At 50.2% G+C, this 20,767-nt stretch overlaps 2 protein-coding genes across 4 annotated transcripts in view; both read left to right on the forward strand.

The window, feature by feature from the left end:
- The first annotated feature begins 329 nt into the window (after positions 1-329).
- On the forward strand, positions 330-17,432 carry C8H19orf38 (chromosome 8 C19orf38 homolog). Its single transcript, XM_032910239.1, has 7 exons — positions 330-585; positions 2,443-2,763; positions 7,911-8,000; positions 11,751-11,778; positions 12,338-12,381; positions 13,465-13,502; positions 16,810-17,432. The coding sequence occupies exons 1-7, from the start codon at positions 330-332 to the stop codon at positions 16,924-16,926; spliced, it is 894 nt and encodes a 297-aa protein (XP_032766130.1). The 3' UTR covers positions 16,927-17,432.
- Positions 17,433-19,007: 1,575 nt separating this feature from the next.
- Carm1 (coactivator associated arginine methyltransferase 1) overlaps positions 19,008-20,767 on the forward strand; it is a 43,074-nt gene continuing 41,314 nt past the window's right edge. For all 3 annotated transcript variants that reach the window (XM_032911424.1, XM_032911426.1, XM_032911427.1), the window contains exon 1: positions 19,008-19,305. In XM_032911424.1, the coding sequence (XP_032767315.1) occupies positions 19,083-19,305 (223 nt within the window). In that variant the 5' untranslated portion in view covers positions 19,008-19,082. The remainder of the gene's footprint in view (positions 19,306-20,767) is intronic.

Here is a 20,767-nt window from a genome sequence, read left to right on the forward strand (position 1 = left end):
GGATTCTAGACAAGTATTCTCAGGCTAGGAGCAGGCCGTTTGGCTACACTGTTGCATTTGCTCTCAGACTTCCCTGATCTAATTAATATCCATTACTCTCTCACCCCCTCTCTAGAGAAGCTGAGATATCATAGTACTCAGATCTTGCCTGAGGACACTCAGGTTGAGTCTTGACCCCTAGATGCCACCAGGTCATTTGGTTTTGCCTTGTGTTGGTGTATCTTGGGTAGAAGTTTCCCTCACAGCCCACCGACACTACCAAGGTTCTTGGGATTGAAGGGAGAAAGCAAACATACATTTTCCCCCTGCAAGGTACAAAACTGTAGCCAATGGGGCTGCAGGGCACTAATTGGGTGGTTGTCTGTGTGTTTGGGGAAGGGGTGGGGACAGGAGAGTCTCTCTTGGTGCCCAAGCATGTGTGCAACTTCCTGCCACCGAGGGAACAGTATAAACCAACACTCGCTTCTCCTTTCTCCACTGTGGTCTCTGGCTGGCAGGGAGCCCCAGATCCCCGTGGCCTCGGCCGGCTTTCCCAGCCGTACATGGGAGGAGAGATGCCCTGGACCATTCTGCTGTTTGCATCTGGTGAGTCTGAAACTTGCCCTCGGGGGAAGGATCCAGCTGCCCAGAGGAGCAGAAAGCACAGTGGGGCTGCCCTTCCCAATCGTTAGAGGAGACTGATCCCCCCAGATTCAACCCAGAGCCTGGGATACTGCCTGGCTACAGCCTTCATCTGAGCTTTCTTGTGTCCTCTGGAGACAAGTTCTGTAGAAACACCATGGCCCCCTTGGCCGAGGCCTGAGGCACTCAGAGTGCCGGACTTGGGGAGTTGTGACATCAGGAGAGGGTAGCTCACAAGCTCTGTGGAGTGTCATCTGCAGGCTTCCTGATCAGGGGCTACGACAAAACACAAAGGTAGAGTGCCTGCCTGTGTGTGTGTGTGTGTGTGTGTGTGTGTGTGTGTGTGTGTGTGTGTGTGTGTGTGTGTGTGTGTTGTTTGTTTGTTTGAAGAGGGGGCTGGTGGCACTTGCTGTCCAGCTTAATGACCTGGGGTTTCCCTGGCGTTCACATGGTAAGAGGAGAGAACCAGCCCTTGTAAGCTGTCCTCCGATTTACACATAAATATCCACATACCTACTTAACTTGTCCAAAAGCCTGGGTTCAATTTCCAGCCACCCATGTGGCAGAACACAACTTTCTGTAACTTGGGTCCAAAGGGATTTAACACCTTTTTTGACCTCCACAGGAACTACAGAATACCTAGATATACATGCAGGCAAATCACTCATATAAAATACATTTTCAAAAAGACAAAATGGATTGACTCTGACTTTCTCATCAGGAAATTGTGTCAGCTAGGCAACAGACTGGTCCAACCAGAGACTGTTTCCTACAAGAAGACCCACTCCACCTCCACCCACTCTCTAGGCAACACCAAGGAGTAAGACAAATTTCTCTGCCCTCCTGTCTTACTCTCTCTCTTTACTCACCCCTCACTAAACAACATGAACTCACCTCCTGGATTTTCTCTTCTGGTCTTGTGGATGAATGTGGGGCCTCACACATGCTTGGCAGTAGTTCTACCACTGAGCCACACCACCAGCCCCTTGGTGGGGATTCTAGGCAGGGGCTCAGACATTGAGCCATGCCCCCAGGTCATTTGTGTGCTCAGTTCAACTTCTGGGCTTCTTCCCACGGCGTTTCTTCAGGCCGGAAGGTTCTTCCTCAATCTTCATAGCAGTCCTATGCTAGCATGTGGTCAGCTTATATGGCACCTCTTCTGGGAAGTCCTCTGAGGTCACCCCAGTTCACAAGTCGCCTTCCTAACACCCCACACCCTGCTTGCACTTTCCTGAGGCCAGTACTTCTCATTCTCTTCTCTGTATGTGAGTGATTTGTTTGCATGTGTGTCTGAGCACTGTGTGCAGGCCTGGTATCTCTGGAGGTCAGAAGATGGCATCAAATCCCTTTGGACCTGAGTTGCAGATTGAGTTGTAAGCTGCCCTGTGGGTGCTGGGAATCATATAACCCCTGGAAGAGCAGCCCATGCTCCTATCCACTGAGCAATCTGGAGAGATTGCCCCGGTTTCTGTTCATTTCTATAGAAAAAGATTGCCTGGTTCCTGGCAACCACAGCGAGTCTGATGCATAGTATTGCTGAGTATGCATCATTGTGTTATTGTTTAATAATTACCGCCACTGTCAATGACATGACTTAATGACACGCACATATACCAGGTACCCAATCTACTAACAGTGGTGAATAGTTGGGGGTCACTAGTGTCCCCGATACATACATTGAGGGTCAGAGCCTGGGGGTACAGCTCCTCAGGCATCAGGATGGTTTGATTCTCCAGCACACACGTGTGCACATATAGGTACACACATGTATGCACAAGTCTGGAGAACACAGCCATCTCAGGGTGTCATTCTTCGTTACAGGCTCCTTGGCCATCCCTGCACCATCTATCTTCCTGGTGCCCCCCATCCCAAGCAGCCGTGAGGATCCCATCTACCTCTCATGCACAGCCCCCAAGGACATTCTCGGGGCCAACTTCACCCTGTTCCGAGGGGGAGAGGCGGTCCAGCTCCTACAAGCCCCCTCAGATCGGCACAGTGTCACATTCAATGTGACTGGTAGTGGCAGTGGTGGCAGCAGTGAGGCTGCAGGGGGCATCTTCCGCTGTCAGTATGGTGTGCTGGGAGAGCACAGTGAGCCCCAGCTGTCGGACTTCAGCCAGGAGGTGCAGGTCTCCTTCCCAGGTAAGACTGTAGCATCCTGGTCATGTTGCCCTACACTTCCCTGGGATACTTTGTAGCAAGTGCAAGTCTACAGAGAAGTCCATTGATCTGAAGGAAGAGAAGTAGCCATCTGACACCCAGGACTTACAGCAGGAAACAGGTATGCCAAGGCCCTGGGGCTGAACCTGCCTGTGTGTGTTTGTAGATGACCCCAGGAGGGCAGAAACTCAGTGATCAATGAAGAGCCAGAGTGTGGTAGGGCGGGGACGTAGGGACCTGTGGGCCACAGCAGACATCAGCTACTCATCTGACCATGCAGGGGCCCAGGGAGGCCTCTTACCTATGTCCTTTTCTGGATAAAGGGATGGGTTTGCCTTACGGGTCTGGAGCCCTGGGGATGCACCTAGGGTGAGCTGAGTGGATAGAGCCTGCTTAGTATTTCTGTAGTAAGTGAAAGGCATCCGAGCCCCTGGAACAGACAAAACCAGAGGGTGCCATGCATATGCTGAGGCGGCTTGCTGCCATCCCTGATGGCTTGACCTGAGTTCACCCCTTAGATTCTGTAAGGAAGGAATCAACTCCCAAAAGCTGTCCTCTGACCTCCGCTCTACACACATGCTGTGCCCCATGCACACTGCCTCCCCATGCCCAACATAAAGAAGTCTGTAATTCCAAAATTGTTTTAAAGAGCAAGGTCAGGCATGTGGCACAAACATGTATCCAGCAGTCTGGAAACTGAGGCAGAAGAGCTCCTATGAGTTGGAGACCAGTCTGGTCTACGTAGAAGACTCGATCTCACTAAACAAACAGAAGACCCAGGTGTTAGGGTGGGCCTCTGTAATCCCAGCACTGGGGAGGGGGAGGCAGGAGGATTGGAAACCTAAGGTCATCCTTGAGTGAGGAGGAGGCCTCCTGGATGTAGTCAAAGCCCCTTTCCCACCTCATCGTGCAATGGACACTGCTGCCCACTGGGTCTGCGGGCTGGGAAGATGGAGCTGCCCTCCCTGCCTGAGCTCCCGTTTCTTACCAGGAGCCAAAAGAAGACAGTGACCCTCATGCCACAGAGGGTGAATGACAAGACCTGTTCCCCAGATCAAGACGTCCTGCCCCACCAGGTCCCCAGATACCCCACCCCACTGCCTCAGTCCTGGGAAAGGAATCCGAGTCCTTTGCAGACAGGAATTTGTGAAATGACCGTTCTTTCCTTTAAACAAAACAATTTGAGAGACTCATGTGGCCTGGGCTGGCCTGCGACTCCCTGTGCAGCCTCGGATGGCCATGACCCTGGTCCTCCTGCTTTTGCCTCCCTAGTACTGGGATGTCGCATGTGTCCCACGCTGTTGTGGAGCTCCATCCTGAGGAATGAGATCCTAGTAGTCTTCAGAGCCTGCTGTATGGCCAGTGAGAATGTCATTGGCCTTTTTTTCCCCCTGAGAAAGGGCTTCTCGGGGTTGGGGATTTAGCTCAGTGGTAGAGCACTTGCCCTAGCGAGCACAAGGCCCTGGGTTCGGTACCCAGCTCCGAAAAAAAAAAAAAAAAAAAAAAAAAAAAAAAAAGATAGGGCTTCTCAGTGTAGCCCTGGCTGTCTTGGAACTCATTCTGTACACCAGGCTGACCTCAAACTTAGAAAAACCCACCTGCCTCTGCCTCTAGAGTGTTGGGATTAAAGGCATGGGCCATCACTGCCTGGCTGTCATCGACTCTTTAGTACCCAGACTGGAGCTACAAGATAACTACTGGTATGACATAAACTAAGAAGTAATCAATTAATTAAAAGAAAACATTGAAAGTGGGTGAGGTAGCACAGCTTTTAAGCCCAGCACTCAGGAGGCAGAGACAGGTTTAAGTTCAAGGCCAGCCTGGTCTACAGGACAAGCTCCAGGACAGCCAGGGCTGTTACACAGAGAAACCTTATCTCCAAAAATCAAAAAGCAAAAGCAGAAACAAAAGAAAAAGGGATCGGAGGGTTGGGGGTTTAGCTCAGTGGTAGAGTGCTTGCCTAGCAAGCACAAGGCCCTGGGTTCGGTCCTCAGCTCGGGGGGGGGGGGGGGGGAGAAAGGGGGGGGGGAGCAAGGGAGCTACACTTGGTGGTGAAGACCTTTAACCCCAGTGCTCAGAAGGCAGAGGTAAGCTCAGAGCCAGCCTGGTCCACATAGAAAGTTGCAGGCAAGTCAGAGCTGTATAGTAAAGCCTTGTCTCAAAAACAAAACAAACTTGGTGGGGGTGGGGTGGGGTGGGATGGCTCCAGTGCTAGAGCGATGCCAGGCCTTTGCAAAGCCCTGCATTTCCCCAGCTAGGGGCACATGCTGTCATCCTATTAGAAGCAGGGACATCATGAGGTCAAGATCTGCGGCAACTTTGAGGGCAGCAGAGTCCTGGGGCACTCGAGTCCCTACTGGAAGGGGAAGGGGGCAAAGAAATGAAAAAGAAACTGGTTTCCCCCACAAAAAGGTTTTGACGGCTCGCTGAAGGCAGTTCACTGTGGATTCAGACACGGACAGAACTAAAAGGCAGACCTAGTGAGACCCTGTCTCAAACAAACAAAAACCAGGGGGCAGGAACTTCGCGTCCTTCTTGCTTTCCTTCCTTGCCTTGTTTTAAGGACACCTTGCCCTTCATGGTGATATAATCCTGACCTGCACTTCTAGATCTGAATCCGATGCCAATCCTAGTCATAGAGAAACAAGCCTTTTAAACACCTCTCCCACAATTAGCAATGAATCAATGGATTGGTTCATTTACATTGCATGTGTGTGGGTAGCTCGCCTGCAGGTATTTACTGTCTATGTACCATGTGTGCGCAATGTCCAGAGAGGCCAGAAGAGGGGGCTTAGCCTTTGGGTCTGGCATTGGAGATGGTTGTGAGCTGCAGTGTGGGTGCTCAACCCGGGTCCTCTGGAAGAGCAGCCAGTGCTCTTAGCCACTTAGGTATCTCTACTGCCTCCAAAATTTTTTTAAAAATTGCATTTGTGTGTGTGTGTGTGTGTGTGTGTGTGTGTGTGTGTGTGTGTGTGTGTGTGTGTTTGCACATGTCAGGGGACAACCTGTGAGAATCTGTTTTCTCCTTCCATCACGTGGGAACTGAATTCAGGTTAACAAGTTTGGTAGGAAGTGCTTTAACCACTAACCCACTGTCTTACTGTTTCTATTGCTATGACGAAACCCCATGACCAAAAGCAAGTTAGGAAAGAAATGGTTTATTCAGCTTACACTTCCACATTGCAGTCCAACACTGAAGGAAGTCAGGGCAGGAACTCAGACAGGGCAGGATCCTGGAGGCAGGAGCTGATGCATTGGCCATGGAGGGGTGCTGCCTATTAACATGCTCCTTGTGGCTCCCTCAGCCTGCTTTCTCATAGAACCTAGGACCTCCAGCCCAGGGATGGCCACACCCACAGTGGGCTGGACCCTCCCCATGAATCATTAATTAAAAGAAATTACTTATAGGGCTGGAGAGTTGGCTCAGAGATTAAGAGCATTGGCTGCTCTTCCAGAGGATGTGGGTTCAATTCCCAGCACCCACTTGGCAGCTCATAACTGTAATTCTGGTTCCAGAAGCCCCAACACCCTCACACAGACATACATGCAGGCAAATCAACAATGTACATAAAATAAGTAATTTAGAAAGGGAAATGACTTACAGCCTGATCTTATGGAGGCATTTCCCTCAATTAAGGTTCCTTCCTTTTGGATGACTCTAGCTTATGCTAAGCTGACATGAAACTAGCTAGCCTAAAATTTCTTATTTTGTTTTTTGAGACAAGGACTCAGGCTTGCCTCCTGCCTCAGACTCCTAAGGGTTATGATTTTTTTTAATTTTTTTATTTTTAGTTATTTATCTGAGTACACTGTACTTGTCTTCAGACACACCAGAAGAGGGCATGAGATCCCATTACAGATGGTTGTGAACCACCATGTGGTTGTTGGGATTTGAACTCAGCCGGTGCTCATAGCCGCTGAGTCTTCTCTCCAGCTCCAGGGCTATGGTTATATAGAGCTCTTTTGAGAGATGTTTCCCTGGAGGCTAGAGAGATGGCTCAGCATTAAGAGCAGTGACTGTTCTCCCTCCGAAAGGACCCAAGTTTAGCTTCCAGCACATGCATCAGTCATGACGTTCACAGCTGCCTGTGACCCAGCTCGAGGGGGATGGACCACCTCTTCTGGGCTCTGTGGGAACTAGGATGCACTGCAAAAGCCTCCTCTCAGCGCTCAGCCCCTGTGCATAGAAATAAACATGCAAAGTGTTTTCACCAGCATGCATTAGCTATACACAGCAATGGGTTTCGTCATGGCACTGTCACATGCACATATGTATTTTGTTCATTTGCTCTGTCACCTTCTCCCCCCGCCCCAATTCCCTTCATCTTTCCTACTGCTCTCCCTTCTGCTCTTTCTACTTTCATGTCTTTTGTTTAGGCAAGGTCTTGCTACACAGCCTTGGCATTAAACTCAGCAATTCTCCTGCCTCAGCTTCCCATGTTAGGATTATGAGTGTGACACTTGAGCCACTATGTCCAGCTTCAATCACCATTTTTAATATATATCTATATATCAAAGTATGTATATGTATATGTACATATACATATACATACACACACATGTATAAATACACATACATATAATCATTTGTCAGGCCACCTAGATGTTTTAGTGAGAAAGGCACTTACCCTCAGGTATGACTGACTTCCATGCACAAACTATGGTGTGTATGTACATGTGTGTGTGTGTGATGGTACTGGGAATGGAATCTAGAACCTTCTTTACATTAGTCAAGTGTTCTCTCTGTCTCCGCCCCCCTCTCGTTTTGGTTTGCTTTTCCAGTGTGTATAGGCCATTCTGCATCCTACGCTGGCTTTGACCTCTCTAGTTCATGATAACCTTGAACTCAAAATCATTCTCCTTAACTTCCCAGATGCTTGGTAATCTGGTTTTGGGATGGGGCTACCTCCCCAGAAGGAGTAAACTTTCTTACTGGTCCAGCAGAAGTCCTCATTGGCTGCTAAGCGCCTACATGCCAGGCTTGTTAAGTTCCCAGCCCACGTATACCCGAGATGGTTGGCTGAGGTGTCTGTTGGGTGAGGGTGGGGCTCCAGAAAGTCACCCCCAGATGCCCTCTCCCTGTCCTTGTAGCTCCTTCACCTGCCCCATTCTCTTTCTTTTCTCTCTAGTCCACACCTGGATCATGGCACTCTCCCTGAGCCTGGCTGGCGCCGTCCTCCTCTCAGGGCTGGTGGTCATCGCAGTGCTGGTGAGGAAAGGTAATCAGTGGGCAGGAGGCAAACCAGGCCCCTGACAGCCTCAAACCTGCTAACAGCTCTCAACCTTCCCCTCGAGTTGTTTGAGGCAGGGTCTCACTATGGAGCCCCAGCTGCCCTGAGACCCACTGTGTGCTGTGGTCCAGGCTGATCTGGAAACCATAGAGATCCACTGCCCTGCTTCTGCCCTCAGACTTCAGGCACTGTGCTACCCAGCTCCTTTCCTCTCCCTCTCCCCATCCTGTCATCGAGGTTGATGCTAAACTCCTGTTCATGCCTGGATTCTTCTTTCCTTTGTGGGAGTGTCAAAGGCCAAACTGAACATCAAATGCCCTGGAATTGGAGTTACAGATGGCTGTGGCCTGCTGGGTGTGCGGGGTGTGGGGATGAGGAGAATGGGGGTGAGGATGTGGTGGTGGGGTGTCTGAGATCACTATGGTCAGTAGCGTAATGATTCGGAGGCAAGACGGCAGTTCAGTTCAACATGACGAAGTAGCTGGTGCTGGTTCAAACTTTGGATCTGAAGTAGGTTATTTTAGGTATATTAAGCATGGCACAATTTGGTGACTTTTTTTTCCTGGTGATAATTAGCTCAATCCTGTGTGCACAGTAGAGCAGAAGACTTGACAAAAACTCCCTAAAGTACATGCAACATCTTCTAGTAAGATGGGTTCTACAGATTGACTGCATATGATACCTTCTGAAAAGATAGATTCTGTAGATTGGCTGAGAAAAATAGGCTCATACATGATAAGGGTCTGAGGGAAGATCTGGTGTGGGCTCAGCCACAAAGGGCAAATGGTCACCAGGCCTTCTGGGCTGATAACAGGTTATGTATCCCCCCCCCCTTTCTTTGAAGGAGCAACCCTGTGTGTTTAACATTCCTAGTTCCCCTAGTGCTCATTTGTGAGCATGTGTAGAACCTTTGTACCTCCTACACATGTGGGTGCCGGGTACTGAGCCTGGGGCTTCTGGAAAACAGCCAGCGCTCTTAGCCGGGACTCTCTCTCCCTCACCAGGACTGGTTTTGTCATTGATGTTTGCAGGGGCACAGAGACAGTCAGTTTAGGGAATTCTCTCACCAGAACTCAGCAGTTGTGTGTGCGTGGCGGGGTGCATCATCAGTGAGGTGACAGGTGGAGGGAGGTGAGACTGACACATGAATCCCTGGGTACTCAAGGGAGACTAGACTTTCTAGATCACACCCTGAGGCAGCAAGATCTGTGGAGGCTCAGCTCTGCTGCACAAGGCACAGTGGGCACATCCCAGCACTCAACTAGCTGAAGGCAGGGGACTAAGTTCAATGTCAGCCTCACTAAATAGCAAATTCCAGACTAGTCTGGGCTATGTGAGATGCTGTCTCAGGAACAAAAGTACATTCATTCCCATTTGTGTTGGACCATCTCCTTCATCTGTTTCCCTTTCATTCTCTAAACCAGTGTTTCTCAAACTTTTTTTTTTTTTTTTTTGGATTTTTTAAAATTTACATCCCAAATGTTATTCCCATTCCTGGTTTCCCATCCATAAGCCCCCTATCCCATTCCCCCTCCCCCTTCTTCTATAAGGAAGTTCCCCCTCCCCAACACCCACCCCTTCCTGCCTCCCCGCCCTGACATTCCCCTATACTTGTGGATCCAGCCTTGGCAGGACCAAAGGCTTCTCCTCCCATTGGTGCCCGTTTCTCAAATTTCTTAATGCTGCGACGCTTTAATACAGTCTATGTTGGGGTTGGGGATTTAGCTTAGTGGCAGGCGCTTGCCTAGTGCGCAAGGCCCTGGGCTTGTTCCCAGCTCCAAAAAAAAAAAAAAAAAAAAAAAAAAAAAAAAGAACACACACACACACAAAAAAAATACAGTCTGTGTTATTTTGTTATGTTGACACCCATGTTTGTTAACATTACATGAATTATTTCCATTGTCACTTCATAACTAATTTTGCTGCTGTTATGAGTCATAATGTAAATATTTTTGGAGGCTGAGGTTGAGGATTCTGCTCTAAACTCTCCACTTAGACAGGAGCTCTCTGTCCACTCCAGCAACAAGGAAACCCCTTTCGAAACATTTCCACCCACCTCTTCCTCCTGGGTGGAGGTTGCAGGAGTCTTTTACGCCTTGTAGGTCCCCAGGAGCCAACTCAGGTATCAACCTTGGCGGCAATTGGCAATTATCTTTACCTAAAGAGCCATCTCACGGACTCCCCCCAAACCCTGATTTTGACAGGTCTCATGTAGCCCAGGCGGCCTCAAGCTGGCCATCTAACTGAAGGTGGTTTTGAACTTCTGGTCCTCTTGCCTCCTCCTCTCTAGTGCTGGGACCACAGACACATGTTGGAAATTGTCCAGCAGGAAATTCACAATTTTAAAGAAAAACAATTTTACATGTTTATATGGGTTTGAAGGTTTTGCTTGGATTTTACTACACAGCCCAGGCTGGTTTGGAGGCCCCACCTCCAATGTAGATCAGGTTGGCCGTGAGCCACAGATAATCCTCTTGGCTCTGCTCTCAGTTTGCAGCGATTATGACAGGGAGGCACCACATTTGGTAGCTTCAAGTGTGTTTGTTTGTTTGTTTGTTTATTTTTCTTCTTTTTCTTTTTCCTTTTTTTCAGAGCTGGGGACCGAACCCAGGGCCTTGCGCTTGCTAGGCAAGTGCTCTACCACTGAGCTAAATCCCCAACCCCTGTTTATTTATTTATTTTTTTAATTTATTTATTTTATGTATGTGAGTACACTGTCGCTGTCTTCAGACACACCAGAAGAGGGCATCAGATCCCATTACAGATGGATGTGAGCTACCATGTGGTTGCTGGGATTTGAACTCAGGACCTCTGGAAGAGCAGTCAGTGCTCTTAACTGCTGAGCCATCTCTCCAGCCCTTGTTTATTTATTTTTTCTTTTTTTTTTTTTTTCGGAGCTGGGGACCGAACCCAGGGCCTTGCGCTTGCTAGGCAAGTGCTCTACCACTGAGCTAAATCCCCAACCCCCCTTGTTTATTTTCTTAATGAACATACATTTCTTGTAAGTCAAGCACAGAAATAAAGGCCAACAAGATTGCTCAGCAGACAAAGATGCTTACTGCCAAACTCAATCCCTGGGGCTCAGATGGTAGGACAGCTGACTCCACCTCTACATATATGCCCTATGGTGTGTGTACCCACACTCATGCAAGCACACACACACACACACAGAGTAAATACTTTTCACAAACCCAAAACCTACTGGATGAAGTAGTCATACAGACCTGTTAAGCCAGAACTCAAGAGGCTGATGAAGACATAAGAGGATTGGTGGTTAGAGACCAACCTGGGCTGGACCCTGTCTCAAAGAAACAGATGGCACACACCATACTTGCAGCATTTAGGAGGTAGATGTAGGAGGACTAGGAATACTAAGCCAGCCTTGACTACATGCTGAGTTCAGGCCAGCCTGAGCTACACAGGACTGAAGGTGGCCATGCCTTTAATCCCTGTACTCAGCAGGCAGATAGATCTCTACGGAACAGTCCAGCTAGTCTCCATAGTGTGACTATGAACCAGAACACCCAGGGCTACACCGGATGTTTTCTTTCTGCCAAGAAAAGAACTGAGAAAGATCTGTTTATAGTAGCTTTTGTACTTAGTGGCAGATCTCCATAGATGAGCCAAGGCTGAGTCGCACAGGGTTCAAGGGAACATTTGATTTCATGGGTGTCAACATTTCTTAGCTGCTACCTGATCCAGAACCATCTAACCAATGCCTGTTCATCTTTCTTCTAGCTAAAGCCAAAAACTTACAGATGCAGAGGTGAGATCCTCCCTGGGTGATCATTGAGCACTTTGCTAGCTGGGCAAATGCCTCATTTCCCACAGTGCCCTCTGGTGGGAGGGCTGACAGATACATGGAGCATGGATTATTTATTGAGCAGTGCTTTATATTAAGATGCTATAAAACTTGTGTTCACTGCTGCTTCTCAGTGGTTCAGATTATACCCATTTCCCACATGTGAAGCTCAGTCACATGCAGCCAGGATGCACAGCTGCCTTACCTCCAGCACACTGCTGGCTCCCGCAGTATTGTCCCAGAAATCTAGGTATCTCGCAGTGGCAGCCTTTGGGACTCTCACTGGGACTGTTCAATGGTAGACTTTCCCTGGAGCTGTCCCCCGCTCCTCACAGCCAGAGAGTTGCCACCCAGTGTGACAGCTCTGCAAATGAGGGCCGAGTGCTTTCAGTGGGCAGGTATTTGCTGTGGGCAGGAGACGTGCGAGTGCCAAAAGCAAGCCATGTCAGGTCTTGCTAGCAGGGATATTCTAGAACAAGTGTCCTATCTCACGAGGCATCTTTTCTTCTGAATCCCTTTGCAGAGAGCGTGAATCCTGCTGGGCTCAGATCAACTTCACCAACACAGGTCTGTCATGTTTGTTGTCCATGTCCCTGATGCTTCCCTGGTGAACCAAGCTTCAAATTTCTGTTGCTGCTCAGATCTTTCTATGGCCTCTCATTGCTTTTGGGGTCCAAACATGGTCCCCATTGTTTCTGTTGGGTTCTCATTTCCTGTTTTTGTTTCTATCCTCCACATTGGCTCTACCCACTGCCTAGAACACTCACTCTCCACTTTCAGTGTGAATGCCCCACACTCCACTCTCCACCTTCAGTGTGAATGCCCCACACTCCACTCTCCACCTTCAGTGTGAATGCCCCACACTCCACTCTCCACCTTCTGTGTGTATGCCCCACACTCCACTCTCCACCTTCTGTGTGAATGCCCCACACTCCACTCTCCACCTTCAGTGTGAATGCCCCACACTCCACTCTCCACCTTCAGTGTGAATGCCCCACACTCCACTCTCCACCTTCAGTGTGAATGCCCCACACTCCACTCTCCACCTTCAGTGTGAATGCCCCACACTCCACTCTCCACCTTCAGTGTGAATGCCCCACACTCCACTCTCCACCTTCTGTGTGTATGCCCCACACTCCACTCTCCACCTTCTGTGTGTATGCCCCCCTCCAGGGACCTTCCTGGAGTCCCTAGATAAGCTCTATGCTGTACCTGGACACCAGCCATACTATGAACACATTTCAGTGATCAGCAGCATTTGATTATCTGTTTGTATTTGATGTCTGCGCATGCGGAAGCCAGCATGGCATAGTGCTTGTGTGTCAGAGAACAGCTTGTAGGAGCCAATTCTTTCTTTCTATTAAGTGGATCCTTGGGATTGAATTCAAGGTGACAAATTTAGCTGCAAGTGCCTTCATCCACTGAGTCATCTCACTGGCCCCCAGCGTGTTCTACACAGTGAGACCTGTGCTCCTCCCTCTAAATGGTCAAAACTCACCTTGTAGAGTGAGTGGAAAGAATCTGGAGAGGATGCTGGAACATGAACCCCAAGTCCTACTGCAGGGTTAATTGTGGGACTATGGGCAAAGACCTGGTGGCTGCAGGGCAGTGGACCCACCATACACATGCTGACTTTGCTCTCTGTTTCAGACATGTCCTTTGATAACTCTCTGTTTGCCATCTCCACGGTGAGTTACTCTTTTTGTAAAGCTTCCTGATGACAACCAGCTGAGAAGGGAAGGGAGTTGTGCCACTGGGAATTCTCAGACTCTGAACCTGAGGGTAGGAAGAAGCCCAGGGTCATAGGACTAGGACTTGCTCATAAGCCTGGGTTGGGTTGGCTATGAAAAACTAGGGGATCACAGAGCTGTATTGTCACTGGGTTGGATTCAACCCTTGAGGATGGTGAGAAGTCTGGGATGACCTGGTGGCATATCCAGGGGCTGATGTGGAATCTCGTGACACTCTGATATGCTCTGGTCTCCTTCTGACAACAAGAAAAGGTTATTTTTTTTCTTTTTTTCTTTTTTTCGGAGCTGGGGACCGAACCCAGGGCCTTGTGCTTGCTAGGCAAGCGCTCTACCACTGAGCTAAATCCCCAACCCCAAGAAAAGGTTATTTTTAAGTCAGTATGGGGCTTACACTTGGAATTCCAGAATTTGGGAGGTGGAGAGAAGGACTGGGGGACTAGCCTGGGCTATATGGTGAGTTACAGATCACCCTGGGCTACAGAGGTCCCCGCCCCCATTTTCTTTTGTGTATGTGGTGGGGGGAGTGCCACAGCATACATGTGGAGGTCAAAGGTCAACTTGGAGTTGGTTCTCTCCTTCCATGTGAGGAATCAAATTCAGGTCATTAGGTTTGGCAACAAGTGCCCTGAGCTGCAGTGCCATCTCACCAGCCTGAGTCCCCCTAGCTTAAAAGCAACAACAACAACAACAAAAACAAAACAAAAAAACAATGCAGAGCACACAGTAGTACACACCTTTATCCTAGCACAGAGACAGGTGGATCTCTGAGTTTAAGGTTAGTCCTGAGGTCTACACACTGAATTCCAGGACACCCATGGATACATGGAGAAACATTGTTTCAAAAAGTCAACAAAACCAAAACAAAAGCTAGCCATACAACTGCTCAGGCAGAGAGAGCCTAGTGTGTTTGAAGTGCTACATTTACATCAGTTGTGGCTCCAGCTTAGACTAAACTGTCCAGCTCAGATGGCTGGGCATGGTGGCCAATGTATGTTATCCCAACACGTGGGAGCTGGACCACTCAGGACTGTCCAGCCCCTAAGGCTTTTTTATTGCTGTTGCTTGGTTTGGTTTGAATATGTTATTTCCAGACAGGCTGGTAACAAACTCACTATGTTGCTGAGGATGCTCCTGCATCCCTTTCCCAAGTGCTGCGATTACAGGTGGGCACCACTCTATGTGGTACTAGGGATGTAACCCAGGGCTTTCTGCATGCTAGGGGAGTTGACAAATGAGTCATGGTTCACTTGCTTTTGCTTGAAACAGTCTCAATATGTAATAGCCATGTCCATTGCCCCAGGGCTGTATAAAACACACACACACACACACACACACACACACACACACACACACACACACACACACATGCGCACACATAATCTTGGACTGGGCATGTACCCAAAGCCTCAAGCCCTATTTCCTGCTTTTGTCCATTTGCATATTCCCATATGAATACAATATTTCTCCTTTTGTGCTAGCTGGTTCCACTTCACATTGTAACCTTAAGTTCACCCCATGATGTTAACTTTGAACTTGTGTCTGAATTGTCTTCCTTTTCAAGGCTGACTACTAGTCCAGAGCATGATATGCCACATGTTGCTGATTCATGTTTATTGACGGACACTTGGAATGCTCCCACCTTCTGGCGTTTGTGAACACACTTATATAGATATCTCAGTTCTTGCTTTTGGTTTTAGTTTTTTTCTTTCCTTTCTTCTTTCTTCTTCAGAAATGGTCTCATTAGGTAGCTGTGACTGGCCTGGAACTGTAAGTCTAGTTCCAGTGAATCCCTAGTTCTACCCATAGCTACATTTAGAACAGATTTAGGAAAATACTCATATTCATACATTAACAATAAATAAAAGCTTCTAGAACAGAAAGCTTTGATGTTAGTGGAGAATGACTACAAAGTGGCGGGCAGCTAAGCACCTGTTTACTGCCCATCTCTCAGAGCCTGACATCCAATGATTTGGAAAGCTTTATGGGGAGGAGGTCACTTCATTATTCTATTGGGTTTTTATTTTTCATGTTCATTGGTATTTTGACTGCAACTAGGTCTGTGTGAGTGTCTCAGAAGCCCTGGAACTGGGGTTATAGGCAGGTATGATCTGCCATGTGGGTGCTGAGAATTGAAAGCCTGTCCTCTGGAAGAGCAGCCAGTGCTCTTAACTGTGGAGCTGTCTCTCCAGACTCTCTGTTTAGTCTGTTTGCTTGTTTAGTTTTTGTTTTCAGACAAGATCCATCTATGTAGTCCTGGCTGCCCTGGAACTTAATATGTAGACCAGGCTGGCAAGAAACTCACAGAGATCCTCCTACCTTCATGTTCCAAGTGCTGGGATTAAAGGTGTGGCTATTGTATCTGGCTTCCTTCCTTCCTTTCTTTCTCTCTCTCTTTCTTTTCTTTTTCTTTTTTGTTTGTTTTTTGAGTCAGAGTTTTTCTGTATAACTATTACTGTCCTGGAACTTTGTAGAGGCTGGCCTTTGAACTCAGAGATCTGCCTGCCTCTGCCTCCCAAGTGCTGGAATTAAAGGCATCCATCACCCTTACCTGCTTTCCTTTCTTTTTTTAAAGACAGGCTGTGCAGCCCTGGCTGGCCTGAAACCCACTATGTAGATCAGGCTGGCTTCCAGTTCACAGAAGTCTGCCTGCCTCTGCATACCCTGCTGTGTATTCTTTACAAACAGAGATACTGTAGCTAGACAGGGATCTTTTTTTTTTTTTTTTTGGTTCTTTTTTTCGGAGCTGGGGACCGAACCCAGGGCCTTGCGCTTCCTAGGTAAGCGCTCTACCACTGAGCTAAATCCCCAGCCCCTAGACAGGGATCTTATGGGGATCACTGGTTAAGGAGAACCAAAGCTCTGAGGGGCCCTAAGCCCACCTCACCAACTGATTTGGAAAGGTTTTAGGGGAACCCAGATGGGTGGGTACGAAGGTGCCAGCCACTTCATGGACCTCTCTCTCTCTCAAGCCTCACAGGGCCCTAGGAGATGGATACTGTCATTTGAAACGGAGGTACAGATGGGTTGTCACTCAAGTGAGGTCAGGATGCTAGGAAGTTATGAAAGTGGGATTTGAGCCCTGGCCTCTGGTCCCCCCTCTTCTGCAGAAAACACAGCCACTGAAGGTTGGAATCTGGGTAGGTGGTGGGAGGACATGGGAAGGGACCTGAGAGCTTGGAACAGGAGGAACTCCCAGGTTCGTTTGTTTGTTTTAATTTTCCTTTCTTTTCTTCCATGTACAAAGAAAATGACTCAGGAAGACTCAGTGGCAACCCTGGACTCAGGGCCTCGGAAGAGGCCTACCTCTGCATCGTTCTCTCCAGAGCCCCCTGAGTTCAGCACTTTCCGGGCCTGCCAATGAGGCTGAAGAATGAGGACCTCTTTATCCAGTTCTTTCATTCCCACAGCCCCAGGCTGCAGAAGCTGGCCATCTGTCTGGAGACTCGGCAGTAGGGAGGAGTCAAGCCACAGCTTTCTTATGGAACGACTGGCCAAAGGAAGGGGACGCCTGGTGTTGTGACCTTCCTCATAGAAGACAATTAGTTGGGGTATCAGCCTATGGGCAGAGAGAAAACCAGAAGCCTCTGTAGAGAAGGGTCACTCTTGAATCAGGACACCCAGCCAGGCCTAAGAGGTTACATTCTGTACCGACTTTCCTGTGCTTCCCCAACTGCAATTGACTTCCAGACTGGGTGTTTTATTTGGGGGAGAGATGTGTATATTTTTGTTGCTGTTGTTTTCAGATAAGGTCTCACTGTGTAGTCCTGCCTGAACTGGAAGTTACTGTGTAGACCAGGCTGGCCCACAATAGAGAGAGATCCACCTGCCTCTGCCTCCAGAGTGTTGGGATTAAAGTACCTGCCACAACTCCTGACTTTGCTATGTTTTTTGTTTGTTTTGTTTGAATTTTTGAGACAGGGCTGTTCTGTGTAGCCTTGGCTGTCCTAGAACTCGCTCTGTAGATTATGTTGGCCTGGAACTCAGAGGTCACCTGCCTCTGCCTCTTGAGCGCTGGGATTAAAGGTGTGTGTCACTACTGCCTGATAGGGTAGTCTTAAAATGGCAGTTTCACTTTGTGGCTCAGGCCGCCTGTGATTATGTGCTTGCACCATTAGATGGGAGGGATGACTTGGGAAAGGGTTGGATCTTTGCAAGTCCTTCCGAGGCTCAGGAGAGGATCAGTAAATTAGCGGTCTGAGAGGGCCCAGTAAAAGTGAACGGTGGTAGCACTATTGAACACAGTGACTAGCCACTACTGGGGGATCTGAGAGTTCCTGAGAGTTAACTGGAGAAAAGGAGAGGTCCTAGAGGAGAAGCTGAAGAATGTCCTTGAAGTTCAGTCGGAAGACCAAGGTCTGGAGTGCAGCTTGAAAAGCCTTTACACTAGAGCAGCACGGGGAGGGGCCACGGCAAGGTGCGAGCCTTGCAAGCCTGTCCCCACCTATCACAGGGTCTTTCCTTACCAGTGGGAAGAAAGCAAGGCAGAGCTTACCTGGGAACGTACAAGGCGGAACCTTAACTTGGGGGCGTGGCCGAATCACCCTGGTTTGGAAACAGTTTTCTTTCCTTTAGGCTCAGGAGAGGTTGTTCGCGGGACACTGGCTATCCGACCTCTCCGAGGGAGGGTTCGTAGATGCAGAGCTCCGCCAGTATTTGGCTAATAACCGTCCCTTCTGGGGCGGAGCCAGCCCCAGTTTATAAAGTAGCAGAGCGCCTCCTTTTGGAGAATGCCTCACTCCCATGCGTATTAGGGTAGTACGCAGTACGCTGGCCTAGGGGCGGAGCTCAGCCCTCGAGGAGGCGTTTCCTTTTAGTTCTCCGACTCACGCCCCTCCGCCTTTCTTGAGCTACCCTCACAGTGGCACAAAGCATGGTCGTTCGCGTGCTGCCGGCCTGAGGGCGGGTCTGGCCCCAGAGGCGTGTCCGAAAGGCCAAGGACCGCCTCCTGAAACACCCGGTGGTACAAAGCGCTGTGGTACACCGGTCGCCAGCCTGGAGATGGGGGGGGGGCACCTGATCATTCTGGGGGCGTGCCCGGAAGGCTAAGCACCGCCTCCTGACGCATGCCCTGCCCATCCCTCCAGAGCTGTTCGCAGTGGCACAAAGCGCCTCTGTTCGCAAAACGCGGCCTCGGGGCGGAGCTTAGCACCCCTAGGGGCGTGTAATAGCGCGAAGCACCGCCTCCCGACGTAGGCGCCTTCACCCGGCGTGCCGGGGCGGCTAAGCCACCTCACAAAGCAGCGACCGTTCCCGCGGGGTGGGGCCGGCCCCACCCCCGTCGTGCTGCGCTCGTCCGGCTCCCTCAGGCGCCAGGAGGGGGCGCTGCGCCACCGAGCCGGCCCGTGGCGGCGGCGGCGGCGAGGCGTCGCGTGGCCGGCAGGCGGCGCGCTGCCAGGCTCGGCCTCGGCCTCGGCCTGCGCGGCGGCGGCGGCGGCGGCGGCGGCGGCGGGCGGCCTGGGCCCAGGTGCGGCGGTGGCGGTGGCGGTGGTGGCAGCGGGGCCTGGAGCCGGACCTAAGATGGCAGCGGCGGCAGCGACGGCGGTGGGGCCGGGTGCGGGGAGCGCTGGGGTGGCGGGCCCGGGCGGCGCGGGGCCCTGCGCGACAGTGTCGGTGTTCCCCGGCGCCCGCCTCCTCACTATCGGCGACGCGAACGGCGAGATCCAGCGGCACGCGGAGCAGCAGGCGCTGCGCCTCGAGGTGCGCGCCGGACCAGACGCGGCGGGCATCGCCCTCTACAGCCGTGAGTGCTGGGGACACCCTGGGGACGGCGGCGCACGAGGCCGGCAGCGCGGGCGCCTGGGGAGGGGGGAGGCGAGGGGGGGTACTCGGGCCGATCTTGTACACGCGGCTCCGGCTGCCCGCGGGTGAGATGGCAGAGAGGGTGTGCGCGGGGACCTTGGAGCCCGAAGAGGGGCGCGGGAAACAAGAGTCGCGGGCCTGAGATTTGCAGCGGGTGGGGGTGGGGGCGCGTGGCAGGAAGTGGGGCCCCGAGGATTCTGGGGGGACTGGAGAGGGGACTGGAGATGGGGAATGATTGGGAGGGCTCTTTAGCGGGTGTGGTTTGTGGATCTCATCTCAGGGGACATCCTCTACACGGACATTTGAAAAGTGGCTTTCAGTGTGTAACACCGGGAAGACTGGGTGCCGCCCTTGTGGAGGAGGACTTGGGATTCGGGATCCCCCACCCACACACCCACTAGGGTGGGTAAACTTTAGGACTCAGGACAGAGCCCTTCCTGATAGAGATTCCCAAGCCCATCCCCCATGGAAACGTGGAAGAGAGGAAGGCCGGCTTGCTGATGGCCGGCTTTAGAAGTCAAGAGGTAACAAGCCACCTCCCTCGCCACGCGCCTCCTGTTTTTTTTAAGAACGTGAGAAGCTGGTGACATTATTGGAAGCTGCTTCAAAAACTGACATTTCAGTGGGGAAAATAAGGGGGGAAATCACTAGTGTGTTTTGGAAGCGCACCCCTCCAGCTTTTATTCTTTTCTTGTTACTCTTTCTTGTGACGGATTCCTCAGACGGATTTGCTCTTGTGTTTCATTGGTCTTTGTCTCCCAGGGTTTCGTTCACTGATGCTCTTAAGGGGCCACCAAGCAAGACTGGATCAATTTTGACCTGTGGGAATTTTTCCTCTCCTTGGTAATGGGGTGGTGGGAAGGGAAATGTGTGTAGCAGTCTGTTCAGACTGGTTCTCCTCTTTATGCCTTGACTTTGAAACACAGGAGAAAGAAGTGTCTGATTCCCAAGTGTGGGGCACTTTTGGGGGCTTGGGCAGAGCCCGGGCCTCTGACCACATGAGAGAAAGGGGAATTTCACAGAGTAAGGAAAGAAGCTCTTTAGGACTTCAGACCCCTAAGCAAGCCAGTGTATTTGGCTAGCCCAGGGTAGCAGGGCTTAACCTGAAAAATGTTTTGGGAAGCTGAAGCTGGGTGTAGTGGACAAGCCTGTGATCCCAGTACTTTGTAGGCTGAAGCAGGAGGATTCAAAGTTTGAGTATAGCTTGGGTGGCAAATCCAAGATTTTAGATTTAGATGGACAAATCCTGTCTGAATGACCAAGTCAAAGTTCTAGGTAGCTTGGGTTGTTTAAATGAACTTGATAAAAACACTGTTTTTATAGACTTTATTTACAGAATTGTTATTTCCTACATAGTCCCTAACACCCAGCTTCCTCTATTAGAAGCTGATTTTATTACCGAG

Source organism: Rattus rattus, chromosome 8, assembly GCF_011064425.1.
Source record: "Rattus rattus isolate New Zealand chromosome 8, Rrattus_CSIRO_v1, whole genome shotgun sequence".
In the NCBI taxonomy this organism is placed as follows: domain Eukaryota; kingdom Metazoa; phylum Chordata; class Mammalia; order Rodentia; family Muridae; genus Rattus; species Rattus rattus.